This window comes from Elephantulus edwardii, unplaced genomic scaffold, assembly GCF_000299155.1.
Source record: "Elephantulus edwardii isolate Elephantulus edwardi_28Jun2011 unplaced genomic scaffold, EleEdw1.0 scaffold00026, whole genome shotgun sequence".
NCBI lineage: Eukaryota > Metazoa > Chordata > Mammalia > Macroscelidea > Macroscelididae > Elephantulus > Elephantulus edwardii.
The window spans coordinates 9,406,534-9,427,611 of record NW_006399776.1 but is presented as its reverse complement, the minus strand read 5'-3'; the positions used below and the strand labels follow the sequence as shown (position 1 = coordinate 9,427,611).

Here is a 21,078-nt window from a genome sequence, read left to right as displayed (position 1 = left end):
TGATTGTGAATCCAAGTAAAATAAAATTGTTAATAACTTCAGTCTTTATCTATCATGATGTTGGCCTATTGGTCCAGTGGTGAGGATTTTTGTTTTCTTGATGTTTCCTTGATCCAATCTATATTGAAATCTTTGATCTGCAGCAAGTGCTTCAAGTCCTCTTTACTTTGTACAGGCAAGGTTGTTGATGAGTTTTCTTTCAATCCTGATAATACATTCTTCTTCTTATATCCCAACTTCATGAATGATTTGCTCAGCATACAGACTGAAAAAATATAGAGAAAAGATTTAAAATGATAGTGATCCTTTGTTCTGTTCTGACAACAGCTGCTTGGTCTGTGTATATAGGATATCACAAATAAAAATGAGGTGGGATTAACTGCGTTTTCACAATGAAGTGAGCAAACAGATGATTTCAGAAGTGTCTTTCAATTTTGATCCTTTATGATCTCAATCTTGGTTGTGCAGGAGAATCAGATAGAAATCTTAAGATGTGGAAATGTCAGAGTTGGCTGATATGCTAGACTGAATTGTAATATTTAGGATAAGAAAGCAGACATTGTTAAAAAAACTTCACATAATGGATTGAGAACCACTGTCATGAAAGGAAGTTTATTACAAGTATTTGTGGAACATAATTATATATTAGAGCCATGATGGTAAACAGGTTAAAGATGCTAACTAAAACATTGTTTTGAACTCACCAGCCGTTCCATGAGAGAAAGATATAGTCTGCTTCTGTAAAGATTACAACCTTGGATTATAGGGCAGCTCTAGGTTCAAATCTATCAATAGAAAGATGGCCAGTCTCATCCTGTGTGTTATACTGCCTCTGAAAACCCACTAGAAGATCAGCTGTGAGTTGATTCTGACTCGATGGTAAAGAACAGCAACAGCATGATTCAGAATTGTCACTTGATAGCAATAAGAATATATTGGATATAGTTCTGAATACCCAATAGTGAGTACAATGGATTTTATCCCTGCCTTTGTGGAGCTAAGTTGTGTCTGATCCAAGCCATGGCCTTTCAATTACTTGGTGTGCATCTAAAAGTTGAACAGTGACTAGAACAGAAGAATTGATGCCTCTGAGTTGTGTGGAAGAAGAATACAGAGTATCCCATGGACTGCCAAGAGAACAAATTTGTCCTGGAAAAAGTTAAACCAGGATGTTTCTTGAAGGCAAGCATGATAAAACCTTGTCTCACATACCTTGGATATGTTGTAAGGAGGGGCCAGTCCCTGGAGAACGACATCATGCTTAAAAAGCTCAGTGTAAGGGAGGAAGCCATTCAGTGAGATGGTTTGACAAAATGACTACAACAATAGGCTCAAGTGTGTCAGACAAGGTGAGTATGGGACAGGATAGTCCAAAGTTCATAGCTGTTGTTTATAGGGTCATTCTGAGTTGTGATCAACTTGATGGCACATAACAACTTGTGGAACTACAATCTAGTAAAGGAATACAGTCACACACATTATTTATAAAATAAGTTTTCCAAAGAAAAAGGACAGATGATATAAGAACGTGATAAAGGACTTAAGTTCTCTTATGAGTTAATGATAGATTCTTGCAAAAGTGGCATTGATATTGAAATAAGGATGAAAATATTTAAGTAGGTGAGGTGATATGGGAAGGGTGGATAAAATCCCCTTAGTGGAAGAACAAAATAAGAAAATATTCAGAAGTGGGACGAACAAGGTGTATTAAAAGAATGAAATGAGGCTGATGTGCTGGAGTATGGAGAAGAAATTGGTTAAGTGGTGGGAAATTGCGTTAGAAAGATAGTTTAGGACCAGGGCATGCAGTACTCTTGTTGTTAGGTACCATTGAGTTCAGTACAACTCATAGGTACCCTATGAATAAAAGAGCTGAATACTGTCCCATCCTGTGACATCTTCACTATCTCTGATATGCTTGAGCCCATTGCTGCAATCACTGTTTCAACCCATCTTGATGAGTTTTTCTGTCTTTGGCTGACCTTCCACTCTTCCAACCATGATATATGTTTCTGTAGAATAACCTCTGCTAGCTAAATGTCCAAAATAGGAGATGAAGCTTTACCATCTTTGCCTCCAAAGAGCACTCATGCTTCACCTTTCCAAGACATACCTTAGGCTGTGAATTTTCTCTTTTGTAACAGCAGTGGAAACTCACTGAATATTTTTAAATAAAAAAAGAGAGTTTTAAAATATCATTGGAAAGATTACTTCTCTAAATGAGGTAGATTGTGGATTGGAGAATTTAGTTAGTGTTGGAATAAAGTGATGCTTAGTAGTATTAAGTTGGAGAAAAAGATACAGGATTTAGTGATTGATTAGATATTAGAGTTGAAGGAGACAAAAGTATAAATGATTAATTTTTAAATTAGCTTTTTGTTGAGCACTAAAATAAAATGTTACATCTGGGAAACTGAGTTATATAAAAAAGAAACTGAAGTCCTCAGAGAGCTAAAAACGATGGAGAGTACAAAGAAACCAATGAAACAGACATTGTAATAGAATCAAAGGATGGTTATAGGCGGTGGTCAGAAAAGCACAGTGGAAAGAAAGGTGTTGTGGTCAAAGAGTAACATGTTTGAATTGGTGCCTTTGGTGATAATGTAGTTCCAAGTCTAAAGGCTGACTGTGGTATACTGAGGAAAGTTAGAAAACAGGAAATTAGGGTGCTGAGTACACCTTACTTAGGTATTTTGTTATGTGCCATTGAGTCATCAGCATCTCAGATTGACCCTTTGTACAACAGCTCTAAATCCTGCTCTAACCTGTGCCAACTTTATTGTCTCTGGCATACCCTCATTACCCTAGTCACTGAATCAGTCCATCTCATCAAGTGTCTTCCTCTCCTGCGCTGTCCCTTCACCCTCCCAGGCATGATGTCCCTCTCCAAGGACGGGTCCCTCCTTGCAGCATGTCCAAAGTATGTCAGACGAAGCCTAAGAATCCTTGCCTCCAAGGAGTAGCCTCCTTTAACTGTAGCCAGAACGAACTTGTCTTCTTAGCAGTCCATGGTATATTCAGCACTCTTCTCCAGCACCATAGCTCAGAGGCATCAATTCTTTGATCATCCCTAGTCATTGTCCAGCTCTCTGATGCATAGCAAGTGATTGCAGAGACCTTGGCTTGTGTTAGGTGTACCTTAGTCTCCAGACTGACATCATTGCTCTTCAGCACTCTGGAGAGGTCTGTGACAGCCGACTTTCCCAAGGCAATATGTTTTTAATTTCCTGGCTGCTGCTACCAAGAGTGTTGATTGTGGAGTCAAGCAAACTAAAGTTGTTTATAATCTCAGTATCTTCACCATCCATCACGATGCTGCCAATTGGCCTAGTGGTAAAAATCTTTGTTTTCTTGATATTGAGCTTCAATCCATATTGAAGGCTGCAGTCCTTGACCTTCTGCAGCAAGCACTTCAGGTACTCATCAGTTTCAGCAAGCAGGGTTGTGATGCCACATTTTTCCTCATAGAGCCCAACCTCCTGGACAATCTGTCAAGATGCATTAATAATAATGGGTGAGTGGAATACAAAAGTTGGGAATAGAGAAGAAGGATCAGTAGTTGGGAAACACGGAGCTGGTTACAGAAATGAAGCTGGAGATAGAATGATAGTATTTTGCATGATTTATTTCAATGTAGTATTTCAATGATTTATTCATTGCAAATAAGTTTTATAAGAAACATAAATACAGGCTATACCCGTGGATTTCACTTTGTGGTATGCATAGAAATCTGATTGATTACATCTGTGGAAAAAACCACTGGAAGAAGCTCAGTATCAACTGTGAAAACTAGGCCAGGTACTGATTGTAGAATAGACTACCAACTACTCATATACAAGTTCAAGCTGAAGCTAAGGAAAATTAAATCAAATCCATGGAAACCAAAATATGACCTTGAGTCTATCCCACCTGAATTTCAAAACCCATCTCAGGAACAGGTTTGAGGCCTTGAACACTAGTGATCAAAGTTCAGATGAGTTATGGGAGGATATAAAGAGTATCATCCAGGAAGAGTGCAAAAGGTCATTAAAAAGAGGAGGAAGAGAAGACCAAAATGGATGTCAGAAGAGACTCTGAATATTGTACTAGATTTACTGAGAAGCCAAAGCAGAAGGAAGCAATCAAGACTTTTACTTAGTATACATGTGGTAAACATTGTACCCTGGTGGTACAATATTTAAGGGCTTGCCTGCTAGATGAAAGTTTGGGAGCTCCAAAACACACACAGTGGTTCAGCACGAGAAAGACCTACCTGGCAATCTGCTTTCCTGAAGATTACAGTCAAGAATACCTTACCAGACAGGTTTTTCTCTGTCATGCAGAGTCCCTATGAGATAGAATTACTTTGAGTTAGAATAGGCTTAGCAACAAAATATTAATAGTACATATGGACTTTGAAGAAACTCAGTATGATGTCACATGTTGTTGTGTACTATCGAATCAGAACTGACCCATAGCTGACTCTAGCAGGTTTTCAGAGGCAGTAATCACATGGGAGGAGATTGCCCATCCTTCTCCCGCAGAGCAACTGGTGGGATTCTAACAACTTGCCTTCAGAATTGCAGCACAGCTTCTTGCCACTAGGACATCAGTGCTTAATGTCAAGTACAGTAGTAGAGAGAAAAAACGGAGCAAAGAAATTGTCAAAGAGTATCTAGGGTATTGATAGTTGATAACCTCAAGACACTGATAAATCTGTCCAGAATCTTAGCAGATAGATATATAAGTATAGAGAGTAGTTTTACACACACACACACACACACACACACACACACACACACACACGCAGTGTTTGGAAGATGGGAGACCACACTCCAACACTCCATCATTTGCCCCTGAGGAACATGAGATGGCAAGAATAGCCTAAGGTAGAGATACCAGGAATAATTTAATTTCTATAAGAAAAAATTGGAAGTATAGTAATTAAAAAAATGCATAAGATCATTATTGTAAAAATAGAAGGATAACTAGTAAAACATGTATGGGGATCCTACGGGGGAAGAAGTGGGAGCAGAGGGGCGAAATCACAGAGTTGCACAATTTGATGGGTGGAGGGAGGGAGTCAAGGAAATGAGAGTCAGCAGAGACCTGAAAAGATAGGGTAATCATTGTCCAATGGTGAGTAATTTTATAAAACGTAATGAATGGTAATGATTGTATGAAACACAGTAAATGAAGAATAGTATGAAACAATGTATATGAAATTTGTAAGCAAATCAATATAAAATGAAAATTAAAGAACTGGATGGAATTTAGTGCAGAGAGCTTGGGAAACAGTATGAAAGTTTAATGCAGGAACAGAGACAAGGAAAATAGGATAGGTTAATGATGGAGGGAAATAAAGGATGTCTGGGTTTTGTGGTTTTTGTGTTTGTTTTTTTTTAATGTTGATTACTAAAATTAGAAAGATAGCTCTGGCTCTCTTTTTGGGGAAGGTTGTTATTGACCCTGATTTGAACTACCTGCCCTGGAGTTGGCAAATCCCCATTTATTGGGCCATCAGAACTCCCTAGGGAGTTTTAAAAAAAATACAGAATTTTGGACCTCACTCCAGCCCTACTAAATTGGAACAAAATGCTCTGGAGGTTATATGCATATAAAAGTTTAAGAAGCACTGTGTTTAGTAAAATATGCTATATCATAGTTACTAAATTCAGGTGTACTGATGATGTTAAATCAGCATGTTGTTCTGTAAACAAAGTCTGTGTCTGGTCATTAGAATCCACAGGAGACTTTTTTTTAAATACTGATTTATTTACAAAGTTTGAATACCTTATTTTTCACACCAGATCTTTCCCATTTCCTTCACCTCCTCACCCATCAAATTGTGCAACCCTATGATTAATGTCCACCATCCTCACCTTTCTGCTTCCACCCTCTCCCCCACTTAGATCTTCATACTCATTCTACAATAATGTTTTTATACAGTGTTTGTCCTTATGAGACTGAGTTAGCTCACTCAGCATAATGCTGTCCAATCCCTCCTGATTTAGGTAGTAATTTACAAAATCACTGCTCCTGTGTGCTGCGTAGTATTCCTTGTGTGAATGTACCATAATTTCTCAATTCATTCAGTTGTGATTGGACATCTGGGCTGTTTCCATGTTCTTGTGACGGTGGATAACGCTGTAAATATTGGTATACAATTCTCCGTTGAGCCTCAGTTCTCATTTTCTTGGGGTATATTACAAACAATGGAATAGCTGGGTTGTATGGACTTTCTATGTTCAACTTTCTGAGGAAATGCCAAAATGCCTTCCAGAGTGGTTGTACCATTTTACAATCTTACCAACAGTGTATGAGTTCCTATCGCACCACACCACACCCTCTACAACATTTATTACTTCTGTCCTGTTAAAGTTTGCCACTGTTACTGGAGCGAGATGGTATCTCATTGTGGTTTTTTGATTTGCATCTCTTATTGCCAGTGATTTTGAACATTTTTCATGTGTCTTTTGGCCATTCAAATGGATTCCTCTCTGAAAATTCTTTCCATGTCATTTGCCCATTTTGTAATTGTGGTATCAGTCTTTTTCTTGTACAGGAGTATTTTGGAAACTTGTGTTATGAGACTCTTGTCTGAGATATTGCCAAATGTTTGTTCCCAGTTGGTAGATTTTTCTTTTCACCCTGTTGGAAACCAAGTTTTTGATGCATAGAGGGATTTAATCTTTAGAAGATTCCATTCATCTATGTTTTTCCCCTTCAGATTTTGCATTTCTGACTGTTATTTGGCAGTCCCTTTAGCCCTTTAGACTAGGACTTCTAAGCTTGGTCCCAGTTTGTCTTTTATGGTCTTTATGGCTTTGGGCTTTACTCCCAGGTCTCTGATCCACCTTGAGTTGATTTTTTGTGTGTGGTGTAAGATGTAGATTCTGTTTCAGCTTTCTGCAGGTAGTAGTCTAGTTTTGCCAGTGTTATTTGTTGAAGAGTTTGCCATTTCCCCATTTGATAGGTTTTACTTCCTTGTTGAGTATCAGTTGACTACAGATAGCAGGATCTATTTCTGGGTTCTCAGTTCTGTTCCATTGGTCTATGTGCCTGTCATTGCACCACTACCATGCTCTTTTGGTTACTACAAGTTGTGTAGTAGGGTTTTTTCCTTTTTCTTTTATTTGGTTTTTTATTTCCATTCATTCATTCATTGTTGCACACTTTCCTCCCTGTGCACCTTTCCCCACCTCATTTGCTTTTCTCTTTGACAAGTTAAAAAAAACACCAAAACTTTCATTGTTATACACATACACACACCCCCTCCAGTCCACTCTACTATGCAGATTTCATTCTGGACTCTTGTAATGACAGTAATACCTAATCATACATTTCTCCTAAACTGTACTCTCCTTCATCTGTTTCAATGCAGTATATATTATTTATCCCCCCTTAAATTCCCTCCAACTCTGGTGTCAGTCCCGCTTTACAACAGTGGCATTATGCAATATTTGTCCTTTTGTGACTGAGATGTCCACCATTTTGTAGAATATTACATGAGTTCTTTGTTTTTCGATGCAACATAGTATTCCATTGTGTGAATATACCACAGCTTGTCTGTCCATTCATTTGTTGACTGAAACAACTTGGGTTGTTTCCAACTCATTGCTATTGTAAACAAAGCTGTAATAAACATGGGTGAGCATATATCTATGTGGGTGGAAGTTCTGGTTTCTTTGGGGTATATTCCCAGTAGTGGAATTGCTGGATCAAATTGTCTAGTACGTTTTGAGGTCAAGGAGTGTGCTCCCACTTCATTTTTGTTTCTCAGAAGTGTTTTGCTTATCCAGGATCTCTTGCCTTTACAAATAAACTTAAGAAAGTCTCTTTTGATCTCCTTGAAAAATGAATTCACCAGACACTTCTTAAAAGAAAGATAAACAGTCTTCCTCCTAGTAAGATTTATTATAGCCTATGAAACTCAGTGGAAGGTTGCTGTTCTGTTCCAACCTCACAATTTCTGACACAGTAAAGCCCATTGCTACAATCACCGTTTTAATCCTTGAGATTGAAGGTCTTGCCATCCCTCTATCTTTTTTTTTTTTTTTTTAATTGGGAAAAACATATTGAGGGTACAAGGAGGTGAGGGTTGGGGGCAGAAGGGTGAGGATGGGCCAGGATGCAGTTGCAGAGCTGCACAGTTTGGTCGGTGGGGGGAGCAGGTGAAAGAAATGATGAGGGTCCAGAGGGGACCAGATACTACCGAGGAATGACAAGCATTTTCCAGTGGTAATTAAGCCAACTGTCTTATTGATTTGGGAATTGGATGCCGACTCTCTGGCTTCTTCATGCTGAACAGGGGCGTAGATGTAAAGGGGGGAAGGGAGGACGCTTTATCACCTTACTGGTGGTCTTGGGTTAAAGCTGCTTGCCTTCTTGCTCTGTTAGAAGATATTTTCCTGTCATTTGCTCCTCTCTGGACTGCAAAGTGTTTTCCCAGGTGGGTCCTGTGGGGATGGCTGGTTGAACCCAGAGGCTCCATCCTCCTTTGCTTCGTTAGCTGTCATTTGTATTTCCTTTTTGTCACTGGCACTGGGTTCAGGGTCAATTCTGGAGTAAAACTCAGAGTTAAGGTTACCTATAGGAAAGGGAGCAAACCTAGAGAGAACAAACTTGTGAGTTACAAATAGAAGGGCTTTGAGGGTGTTGCTTTCAGGTTTACTGTGGGGGGAGGGTGGCAGAAGGTGGCCCAGGTAACATTGGATACCCGAGGCATTCTTTTTTTTTCTTTTTTTTCCCCCTCCTTCCCCACCCAGGGGTCAGTCTGGGGACAATGGCACAATCTGGGGACTGAGGAGCTCACCCTGAGGGCCACGACGGCTCGCCTTGAGCCGGGGGCTGAGGGCAGCCTGCCCTGGGCAGAGGGCCGTGACGGCTCGCCCCGAGCCAGGGGCTGAGGACAGCCTGCCCTGGAAAGAGGGCCACGACGGCTGGCCCTGAGCCGGGGGCTGAGGGCAGCCCGCCCCGGGCAGAGGGCCGCGACGACTCACCCTGGGCAGAGGGCCGCGACGGCTCGCCCCGACCTGGGGCCGAGGGCAGCAGATCCTGAGCAGGGCAACACCCCCCAGGAGCTGGATGGTATACTCCCCCTCCAATTGCCCCTACCCCAGTCTGGTCCCCTCGCCTGACTGAGGACTCTGTGGTCAGGGATAGTGTTTACAATTCCAGCACTGCCACTTTTACACCCCTCCCCATAAGTAGTCATACTATATTTTGAAGTAGGTGTCACTGCCCTCCCCCTTTATATATGATAAAGGGAACCTGAGAATTGTGAACAGACTCCCCCCAGGTCTAACCATCTTTTGGCAGAAGCAGTCAACAGAACAAAATATGTGGTGCATTTAGGATGTCGATCCTCTTGTGCATGCTGCCACTGTTAAGGTCATCAAACTCACAGTGACTTTCAGCAATCCATTGCATAGGTAATCATCTTCTTTGGCCTGTCCAATGCATAGGTAATCGTCGTCTTTGGTCTGTCCAAGGAGACCCAAACCTACAGATGGTGGTCATGCATCCCATCCCCCACCTCCTACACCGGTGCCCAGTGTCGTGCGGGGCCCCCCCCCCCAGTGCAGGAGGCCTGTGGGAGGCGCGTGGGGCCCCCCAGCGCAGGCAGATGTTGGGGGCACGCCCCCCCCCGCAGCCGCACAGGCGCTCAGCTGGTGCGCGGCCCCTCTTGTGCGGTCTGCCGGTGGGTGCCTGCCCGCTTCCCCCACAGCCGCCATCCTGGCTCGAAGAATTCTCTCCAGACCAAGTCCACCTTGTAGCAGTGTGGTGGCTTCTCTGTACCAGTCTTGAGGAGGGCTGGTGCCCAGCATCCATCCTGGGTGAGGGAATCCATTCGTTCCGGCTGTGGAAGCCTCATGGAGCTGCAGCGGCTGTGCAGTGTGGCGAGGGCTCTGCAGGGGGTGGGGGTTGGCAGCCACAAGACTCACCCATTTCTCCTTGGGAATCCTTGAATTCCTGTTGTTGAGCCTCGATCTTCACTGAGGGCCAGTCATCCACTGTTTAAGTGTTCAATTATCAATAAGCCAAAGTCTGTGGAAGGCCATAATGGCCCTGCTTTAAGTGGTTCCCTGCTCCCACAGCTCACCACACTGTCTCTGCCTCTGCCACCATCTTGGATCTCCCATCCCTCTATCTTTGCAAGCATGATGTCCTTCTCCAAAAAATAGCCTTGGAGATGAAGCTTTGCTATTCTTGCCTTCAGGAACCACTCTGGCTGCACCTTCTCCAAGACATAACTATTCTTTTGGCAGTCTATAGGATATTCAGTACTCTCCTCCAATGTGACAGTTCAAAGGCATCAATTTTTCTTCTGTCATCCTTATTCATTATTCAGCTCTCAGCAGCATAGCAAGTGATTGAAAAGATCATGGTCTGAATCAGGTGCCCCTTAATTCTCAAACTGACATCATTGCTCTTTAGTAATTTGAAGAGATCCATGACTGTAGACTTTCCCAGTGCAATACATCTTCTGATCTCCTGACTGTGGTTATCATAAGTATAGTGATTGTGGATCCAAGTAGGATGAAGTTGTTGATAGTTTCAAACTTTTCTCTATGACATTGCCCATTGGTCCACTGGAAAGAATTTTTGTTTTCTTGATGTTGAGATGCAATGCCTGTTGAAGGCTGCAGTGTCTGATTTTCTGCAGCAAGTATTTCAAGTCCTCCTCACTTTTAGCAAGTAGGGTTTTGTTATCTGCATTCGGAAGGTTATTGATGAGTCTTCCTCCAATCCTGATGCCACATTCTTCTTCAGAGTCCAGCTTCTTCAATAATTTGCTCCGCATACAGTTTGAATGGGTATAGAGAAAGGATGCAACCATGACACACCTCTTTCTTAATTTTAAATAATGTGGTTTTTTTTTCTCTGTCCACACAACAGCTTTAAATGCACAACAATATTAAATAAGGTAGGGTACATAAAACACTTAACCTAGTGTACAATGTTATATTGTTAGCTGCCATCAAGTAGACTGTGTTTCATAGTGACCCTATGAACAACAGATGTGAACCTTGTTGTATTCTGTGTTATCCTCATAATCTTTGTCCTACTCAAGTTCATTGTGATAGTCACTGTGTCAGTCCATCTTGTTGAGAGTCTTCCTCTCTTTTGCTGACCCTCTATCTTTCCCAGCTTGATGTCAGTTTCCAATGACTTGTTCCTCCTGAAAATGTGCCCAGTGTGAGTGAGATGAAGTTTTAGCATTCTTACCTTTAAGGAGCACCCTAGTTGCACTACCTTCAAGACAGATTATCTGTTTCTTCTTATGGCAGTCCATGATATGTTCCGTATTCTTCACCAACATCACAATTCAAAGACATCAATTCTTCTTTTGTCATCTATATTCATAAACCCAACTTACAACTACATAGGAAGCAATTGAAAATACCATGGCCTGCGTCAGGTTCACCTTAGCCTTTAAACTATTATCTTTGCTCTTTGGAATTTTGGAGAGGTCCTTGACAGCATATTATTCCAGTTCTACATATCTTTTGATTTCTTGACTGCAGCTACCAAGACCAAGGGTGTTGATTATGTTGTTGTTACATGACATCGATTTGCCTGTGACTCATAGCGATCCTAGGTACAACAGCCCTAAAGCTTGCTCTATGCTGTGTCAGTCTTATTGTTTCTGACACACCTATTCCCATTACCCCAGTCACTGAATCAGTCCATCTCATTGAGGATCTTCCTCTCCTGCACTGTTCCTCCACCCTCCCAAACATGTCCCTCTCCAAGGACTGGTTCCTCCTTTTAATATGTCCATAGTATGTCAGATGAAGCTTCAGAATCTTTGCCTCCAAGGAGCAGCTTGGTGTCACTTTTTTTATGATGAATCTGTTTGTTCTCCTAGCAGTTCATGGTATAATCAATACTCTTCTCCAGCAGCACAGCTCAAAGGCATCAGTTCTCCTTCTTTCATCCCTAGTCATCGTCCAGTTTTCTGATGATGCATATGCATAACAAGTAATTGCAAAGACTATGGTCTGAGTCAGGTGCACCTTAGTTTCTAGGCTAACATTGTTGAATTTCAATACTCTGGAGAGGTCCCTGATGGCAGATTTTCCCAGTGCAATTTGTGTTTTAATTTCCTGACTGCTGGTGTCAACAGTGTTGATTGTGGAGCTGAACAAGCTGTAATTGTCAACACCTCAATCTCTTCTTCATCTACCATGGTGCTGCCAATTGGCATAGTAAGGAGAATCTTTGTTTTCTTGATGTTGCGCCTTAAACCATATTTAAGGCTGCAGCCCTTGATCTTCTGCAGCAAGCACTTCAGGTCTTCCTCAGTTTTAGCAAGCAGAGTTTTGTCATCTGCATAACACAGATTGTTGATAAATCTTCCTCCAATTCTGATGCCACTTTCCTCCTCAGAGAGCCCAGTCTCCTGGATAATCTGTTCTGCATATAGTTTGAAAAGGTGTGGAGATAGGACACATCCCAGGCGTACATCCTTCCCAGTTTTGAACCATGCAGTGTTTCCTTGCTTTGTTCGGATGACTGCTTCCTGCTTCAAGTATATGTTGATTATATATCTGAGTAAAAATGAAATCATTGACAGCTCAATCTTTTTTCTATCTGTCATGAGGCTGTCCGTAGGGAGGATTTTTATTTTCTTAATGTTGAGCTGTAACCTTTATTGGATGCTGTAGTTCTTCAATATTATCTACAGTAAGTGCTTCAAGTCTTTACTTTCTAAAACCAAGATTGTATTATCTGTATAATACAGACTGTTGATAGATCTTCCAGTCATGATGCTATATTCTTCTTCATTAAGTCCAGCTTCTGAATGATTTATTCAGCATATATATTGAATAAGTGTGGAGAAAGGTGGCAACCTTTATAAATGTTACCTCTTAATTATGGTTATGCAATGGGTTTGACTGTCAGAGATGATAAGGATAGTGCAGGATAGGAAGGGCTCAGATCTGCTGTTCATAGGGTTGTTGTGAGTCTGTAATAAGAGCAAGGACCATGTGTGGGGCTATGTCTGACTTTTACCAACTTTACAAAGGGGAACTGTCCCCATTACCAGTATCAGTAACAAAACCAGTTGCATGCGGTTGGACATGTACTGCATGCTCCTGAACCTCTATCTACTCATCTCAACACCAATTTTACCACTTTTTTTGGGTCCAAAATCCAATGGGATTGCTCACACACCACACAGAACCATATTGGGGAAGTCAAAAGATTGCCATCCAGAGCTATTCATTTTATTAGTGAGACTAGCCCCTTGTGAAATGGAAGATAGTAAATCCCATTGTTGATAGGCTAACATACCCTATTTGCATATTCCCACCCATCTATATAGCATAGTCAAATTTGTACTTGACTTGGCAACACATAACAACAAAAAGCATAATTATTCTTGTTACTAAATGTTCGTTGGTGGTAGTTATTGTTGTTATGTGCCATTGAGTCGTTTGCGACTCATAGCAACCCTATGTACAAGAGCCCTAAATGCCATTCTATCCTGTGCCAACCTCGCTGTCTCAAACATTCATTTCCACCACTCCACTCACAGAATTGATCCATCTCATCGAGGGTCTTCCTCTCCTGTGCCGTCTCTTCACTCTCCCAAACATGATGTCCCTCTCCAAGGACCAGTCCCTTCGTGCATCAAGCCCAAAGTATGTCAGCCGAAGCTTCAGATTGGTTACATGCATTTAATTTAATTTAATTCTATTTTATTTTTACTTTACTTGGTGACTTGAGACATTAAGAATTATGGAGTTTATTATTTTTTTCTTTCCCTAAATTAATTCCATATTTTTTTGTGATTTGATTACCCTTTTCTCCCAAATTGTGCTTTGAGTGAACAGTTACAGAATAATTGGCTTTCCATTCAGTCATTCATATAGATTTTATTTTATGGCTTTAAATAATGTAATGGCTTTTTAAAATTTCCCCCCTGTGATGTTTCTATTATCCTTCTCGCCTTTTCTTCCTTCTGAACTTTCTCCCAGGGCAGATACTTCCCTTTTGATCTTATATGATTGATTTATGTTTTAAGGTGTGAGGTACTCCCTTACTGTTCATCTTAGAAGCATGTCTGTTGTCTAGTTTAAACTTGAACCACACATGTTCAGTTTTAGTTCCAAAATTTACTAAGAGCCATAGCTTGTAGTTTTCCACCAATCTCTGTTAGATGAGTAAGCCTGGTCATTTTTGTGATTTTGTATTTTGTTCCACATTTTTCTTCTACCCTATCTAGAACCCTTCACTGTAATCCCTTTTAGAATGGTCAGCAGTAGTAGTCAGTCACCACCATCTAGTTCTGGTCACAGGGTAGCAGAGATTATAGTTCATATAGTCTGTTAGACCTTCGGGCTAATTGCTTCTATTCATTTTGATTTTCTTGTTTTGGTCAACATTTGTTGAATTTTGTAATTAGCATTTCAGTGAAAATAACCTATTATGAATAAACTAAATTTATAACTGTTGGCATTATTGCAGAAATGAAAGCAAGTATAGGGAAATAAGGTGCTTATTATTAAATCTTGAGAGGGGAAGCAGACCTGGGCTGATGGTGCAGAGATTGTGGTCTAGCCTCAATCCTACCTTGTGATGGCTTACTCAGGCTAATGGATCACCTGAGTCAGGTTTTTTGCTTAGTTTGCAAATAGTTGTAAACAGAGTTTTAGGAGTTCACGTGGAATATTTGGAGTCAAAATTGGATTTGAGTCATGATGCCATCATTCAGTTACTTATCCTTAGCCTACCCACTCTCATTACTGTTGAGTTGCATCTGACTCATATTTGACCCTCCAGTGGGTTTCCTGAAGCCTCTGAAAATCACATAGGAGGAGACTGCCCATCTTTCTTCCACAGATCAGCTAGTTGGCAGCATGATTGCTTACCACCAGGCAACCAGAGCTGTATAGATGGCCTGTCACTTAAGGGAGGTATCCCAACATCTTTAAGCCTTAACCTCTTTACCTACAAAATGGAGATTTGACAGTTTGTACCCTTTAAGAGATGTCAATAGGTAATTCAGAGGAAAAAGAATTGCAAATGGCCTTTAAACATATGAAAAGACGTACAGCCTTACTCATAAGAGAATTAACAAATTAAAATTAAACTGAAACATCAGATTGTCAAAATCCAGAAATTTAATGTCTTTGGTTGACAAAGTGAGGATATGGACTTTTTCATACCTTGATGGTACAGCTTCTTTAGGTGAAAGTTTGACAGTCTCTAGCAAAATTATGTGTTTACTTTTTGACTCCACATCACCTCTAGGATAACTTTTTAGTCCATATGCAGAAACAGATCATTCAGGAAGCTGGTATTTATGGGGAGGAATGTGGCATCAGAATTGGTGAAAGACTAACTCATCAACAACTTGAGTTATGCAGATGATACAACCTTCCTGAGGAAGACCTGAAGTGTCTGCTACAGAAGATCAAGGACTGTCTTCAGTGTGGATTGCATCTTAGTATCAAGAAAATAAAGATTCTCACCATTGGGCCAGTTGACAGCACCATGCATGCTGTTTGGAGAAAAGATTGAAGTTGTTAACAGTTTCAGCTTGCTAGGATCCTCAGTCAACACTCTTGGCACCAGCAGCCAGGATATCAAAAGATGAATTGGATCAAGAATTGCTGTTGTCAGGGACCTTTCCAGAGTATTGAAGAGCAACAGTGTCAGTTTAGAGACTAGGGTTTGCCAGATCCAGTCCCTAATCTTTGCAATTATTTTACTGTGCATCAGAGAGCTCGATAATGAAAGACAGAAGATGCCTTTGAGTTGTGATGTTGGAAAAGATTATCGATCATTCCTTGGAATACCAAAGAGAACAAATAGGTCTGCTATGGACAGGGTGAAACCAGGTTGCTCTCTGGAGTCAAGAATTTCAAAGCTCACACACTTTGAGTATGTTGCCAGGATGGACTAATCATGCTTGGAAGGGTGGAGGGACAATGCAAGAGAGGAAAACTCTGGATGAGATAGATTGACACAGTTGCAGAGGTAATGGGGTAGATGTGTTAGAGATAAATTGGCTCAGGATACAATAGGGTTTGGAGCTATTGTGCTTAGGTTAGGGTTACTTTGAGTTGCAGGCAGTTTGACAGCACATAACAACAACAGGGAATCTACAAAATTTACAGTGTAAAAAAGTTACACTGGAAAAATTTGCAACATAATTTGTAATAGCAAAATACTGGAAACAACTCTAATATTGTTCAGTTGAGGCTGACCTAGTAAAAGATGGTGCACCCACACTGTTGAGTATTATTACTATGCAACTATAAAAGAGGATTCAGTAGTATTTCTAAATGTTGATTTCTTAGGTACCTTTTTAACTTTTAATTTTTTCTCTTATAGGTATAAGGGACCACTTTTAGAAGAGCAAGCCCTTATCAAGGCAGCAGAGGGTGGACTGTCTTCCCCTGAATTTTCAGAGCTCTGTATTTGGTTAGGCTCTCAAATAAAATCATTGTGCAACTTGGAAGAAAGTATCACTTCAGCTGGTATTGATACTGATTTTATTTACTTTTAAAATTTTAATAGTAAAATGGTAGCTTATGTTTTTATAGTTTTTTCTTTTTTTAAAATTTTATTTTATTAGTTTCAATGAACATTTACAGAAATTTTCAATTTATATTCATTCATTGTTGCACTTTTCTCCCTGCCCATCCCCCCCCCCTCAGCTCACTCCTCTCTTTGAAAAGTAAAAGAAAAAGTCTTTCATTGGTATACAATTCCCCCCCCCCAGTACACTCCACTATGCAACCTTCATTCTGGACTCTTGTGATAACCATAATACCCTATCATATATCACTTTTAAATTGTTTTCTCCCTTATCTGTTTCAATGCAGTATACATAATTTATCCAGTTTTTCTCAGTCTTACCCCAACCCTGATGTCAGTCCCATTCTACAACAGTGGTACCATACAGTATTTGTCCTTTTGTGACTGAGATATTTCATTCAGCATAATGTCCTCCAGGGTCACCCATTTTGAATAATATTGCATGAGTTCCTTGTTTTTCAATGCAGCATAGTATTCCATTGTGTGACTGTACCACAACTTCTCTATTTGCAACACTTGGGTTGTTTCCAACTCCTTGCTATTGTGAACAAAGCTGCAATAAACATGGGTGTGCATATATCTGCTTGGATGGCAGTTATGGTCTCTTTAGGGTATATTTCCAGTATTGAAATTGCTGGGTCAAATGTTATCTCTATTTGCAACTTTTTAAGAAAACACCACACCATTTTCCACAGTATACCCATTGTACAAAGAGAAACCATTAATATTATAAAAAGCTTCATATGTGATATTAAGAATCTTTGTATTAAATTTTATAGTAATCCAAAATTTGTTCATAAATTTGCCAGCGTTCATCAGATGTCTTAATCTTAGTATACTCCATTAAAAGTGAGTCTTGAATTACTTAAAAGTTTCATTTTTAAAGGTTGTATCTTTTGAATGAATATGTTTTTAATTAAAGAATTGTGCTTAATATAAGTGTTGTTTCAAAGCCTGAGACTCATGTATTCGGATAGAATCACTTATAAAGCTTTCCTATGCTAGCTCATAAAACTTTGTTCAACTTACTACTATCTTGGTAACTTGAGTCCTTGTGATATCTGATAGAATTTTGGCTATGTAATAAAAATGTTGAAAAAGTGGACATTTGGTTGGGTGACAGAATAACTATCCCATCTAAACCAATCCTTAATTTTTACTCAGTTTTTTCTTTTACCAAATCCAACAAAATTCAGTTGATACAAAATGAAATAAACAATATTCAAAATATATGATTTAAGATCTGACTTCACTCTCATCCCTCATTATTATCGATTTGGAATCGACTCATGACTTGATATTTGGACAAATTTTCAGAGGCTGTAAATTGCGCAAGTGGAGATTGCTTATTTTTCTCTCTTAGAGCCACTGGTTGGTCAAGCTGTGCTTGGGTTGATAGTATAACTCCTTACCCACTAAAGCAACCAAAGATACTTGAAGTCCTAGTAATAAAACTTAGAGATAACATTTATTATCTGAATATATAGAGATAAAATAGAAATGGAGCCTTTGTTCTGAAGTCAGTTAATAATAGTAGCTGTGGTTTTCAATTTATTCATTTTATCAAAGGTAAATTAGAAAAGACAAATCAGGAATACATATATTTATTTTCAAATTTATGCTTTTAAATTGAAAACCTATATTTATAAATTGAAAATTGTAGTCTTTAATTGTAATGTTACCTTTTATATGTAGAAACTATACTTATACTTTTTTTTTAAGCTTTAGAGTCACATTTAAAAGAATTTAATGTAAAAGTGAAAAGGAAAATAATGTCTGTAATTTGGAATTGTGTGTAAAGTTAAAATCGACTACTTATAAATTTTATAGTATGTAGTAACATGGTAAATACTTAGTAAATGTTTCATTACTTATTTATTTATTTTTAAAGGGCGAGATGATCTAGAAAGCTTCCAGCTTGAAATAAGTGGTTTTTTAAAAGAAATGGCATGTCCATATTCTGCACTTATATCAGGAGATATAAAAGACCGCTTACAAAAGAAGGATGACTGTTTGAAACTCCTGTGTAAGTTACCTTTTTTCTAACATTTGAATGTATATTTCATATGCTTTTTGTTATATTTTTAAATAAAAATTTCTATTTCATTAATGAAACACTAGACATTTTGTATATTAAGAAGGTTTTAGTAATTGACTTAAAAAATGAAACTCAGGTACATCTTAATAAATATAGTATGAATGAATTCTAACATCACCTGTAAGATTTCTTGTACTTTTTAGTGACTATGTAAAAAGAGCAAGGACTATATGGGGAGCACCATAATCTGACCTTTATCAGCTTCAGACAGGGAAGCTGTTTCCGTGCACAGCATCAGTAGCACACCAAATCAATTCCCATGAGGTTAGACATGTACAGCACGCTCCCTCCCATGCCTCATTCTACTTATCTCAACACCAATCTTAATGCTTTACTGGGTCCAAAATCCAGTGTGATAGATCACAGAACCATATGGGGGAAGTCAAAAGGTTATAATTTAGATTAATAACTGAAAATGGTTAAGACAGCTCCCAAAATGGGTGTACAGGCATCTCAGCCGTAGCCTCGTTGCATTCCCAAGTTCTCAGTCCTGCCAGTATTGACTTCTCTCCGCTCATTATCCAGTAACATTCTCAGTCCTGCCAGTGTTGTCTCTCCACCCAATTGTCCATCAAAGTTCTCATTCCTTTCAGTATTGGCTTTCCACTTGATTGTCCGACAGAGTTCTCAGTCCTGCCACTGTTGGCTTCCCCACAACCCAAGTCTCATCTCAAATCAGTTCTCCAGACCATTCATTGCTACTGCAGCTGCTGTCACTTATTTCACTGGGTTAGGCTGGGCTACCTTCTTCTAGTGAAGGAAGAATTTCTCTAATCTCTGCAGTTAGAGCTGTTCAGTTTGTTGGCAAGACTAGCCTATTGTAGACTGTTGAGACTGGTGAGCCCCCTTGTGGAAGGGTAAATAGTCTCTTAGTGGGTAAGTCAGCGTACCTCACTTGTCTTGTCACACTCCTCCATATAGTCAGTCGTCCACGCTATTGAGAAACAAACTCCACAGGCTATTATGGCCTAGTTATAAGGAGCTAAGCTGCAGTACCAAAGCTGCATGGTTCAAAGCCATCAGCTGCCCTGAGGGAAAAAGATGGACAGTCTCATCCCATGTGATTTACTGTAAAACCTGCTAGAGGGTCAGCTATGTGTTGATTTTGACTCAGTAGAACACAACAACTACATAGAGTGCCTCATGTTTGTTATTATTATGGATTTATTTTTCTTTACCTAATTTATCACTTGATATTTTAATTAGATAGCTCAGGATGATAATCTCCAGGGTCCTAGTTAATTTTTTTAATCTGATTTAATTGTTTAATTGGAAACTAGACTACTAAGAAGTATATTAGATGCTGTGTCTAATGATAATTTGTTTAAATATTGATTACCATTCACATTAGGGGCTGGTCAAAGGGAGACGGGTGTTGAATGTTGTAAGCAAAAGTAGGAAGGTTTGGTGGTGGAGTAGGGAAAGGGTGGATTTTTAAAAACAAAACAAAAAAACAAAAACAAACCCCAAACCAACCAAACATGTAGCTGGGTGGGCAGCAGCATTGAATATTGGTCTTTCTAACTGGTAAATGTCTTTTATCTGCTCTTTTATGTAGAATGCTTGTCAGACACTATTATATGTATTTAAAAATTGAGACAGACTAGGAAGAAGGATTGGCCATCCACTTCTGAAATTACAGGCTTTCGAAAACCCTATGTACAATAGAGCACACTTAGATTATCATTTGGACTAACAGACATGGCGATTGAAACTGAGATCTCAGAAATGGAAACACAGAGAAAGAGAAACAGTTGTAAAGATACACTAGTGATTGGAAAGTGGAATGTGAGAAGCATGAATGTAGGAAAATTGGACATTGTTAAGAAAGAAATGAAATGCATAAATATTGACATACTAGGTATTGAGCTGGCTTGGCATGGGACATTTTGAATCAGATGATTATATGATTTACTATGCCGGGGATGAAAAGGTGAGAAAAAATGGGGTTGGTTTTATAATTAAAAAAATCATTTCTAGACCTATCCTGAAATACAATGTGGTGAGTGACAGGATAATATCGATACATATACAAGGAAGTCCAGTGAATACCACTAGCATTCAATTATATGCACCAACAACTAGAGCCAAAGAAGAGGAATTAGAAGATTTTTACCAACTTTTGCAGTCAGAAATTGATCGAACATGCAGTCAAGATGCATTGATAATAATGGGTGACTGGAATGCAGAAGTTAGGAAGAAGGATCAGTAGCTGGAAAACAGGCTTGGTGAGAGAAATGAGGCTGGAGATAGAATGATAGAGTTCTGCACAGTCAATGATTTATTCATTGCAAATACCTTTTATAAGAAACATAAACGCAGGCTATACACATGGATTTCACCTGATGGTATGCATAGGAATCAATTATATTTGTGGAAAGGTTTGCTGGAGAAGCTCAACATCAGCAGTGAAAACCAGGCCTGGTGCTGATTGTTGGACA

General features: G+C 39.4%; 1 protein-coding gene across 1 annotated transcript in view; it reads left to right on the top strand.

Annotated features, from left to right (window-relative positions):
- The window catches only part of LOC102876675 (protein FAM98B-like), a 60,384-nt gene that overhangs the window by 9,614 nt on the left and 29,692 nt on the right, over positions 1–21,078 (top strand). Inside the window, exons 2-3 of the mRNA XM_006883228.1 lie at positions 16,333–16,478; positions 18,431–18,565. Coding sequence (XP_006883290.1) covers positions 16,333–16,478; positions 18,431–18,565 — 281 coding nt within the window. The remainder of the gene's footprint in view (positions 1–16,332; positions 16,479–18,430; positions 18,566–21,078) is intronic.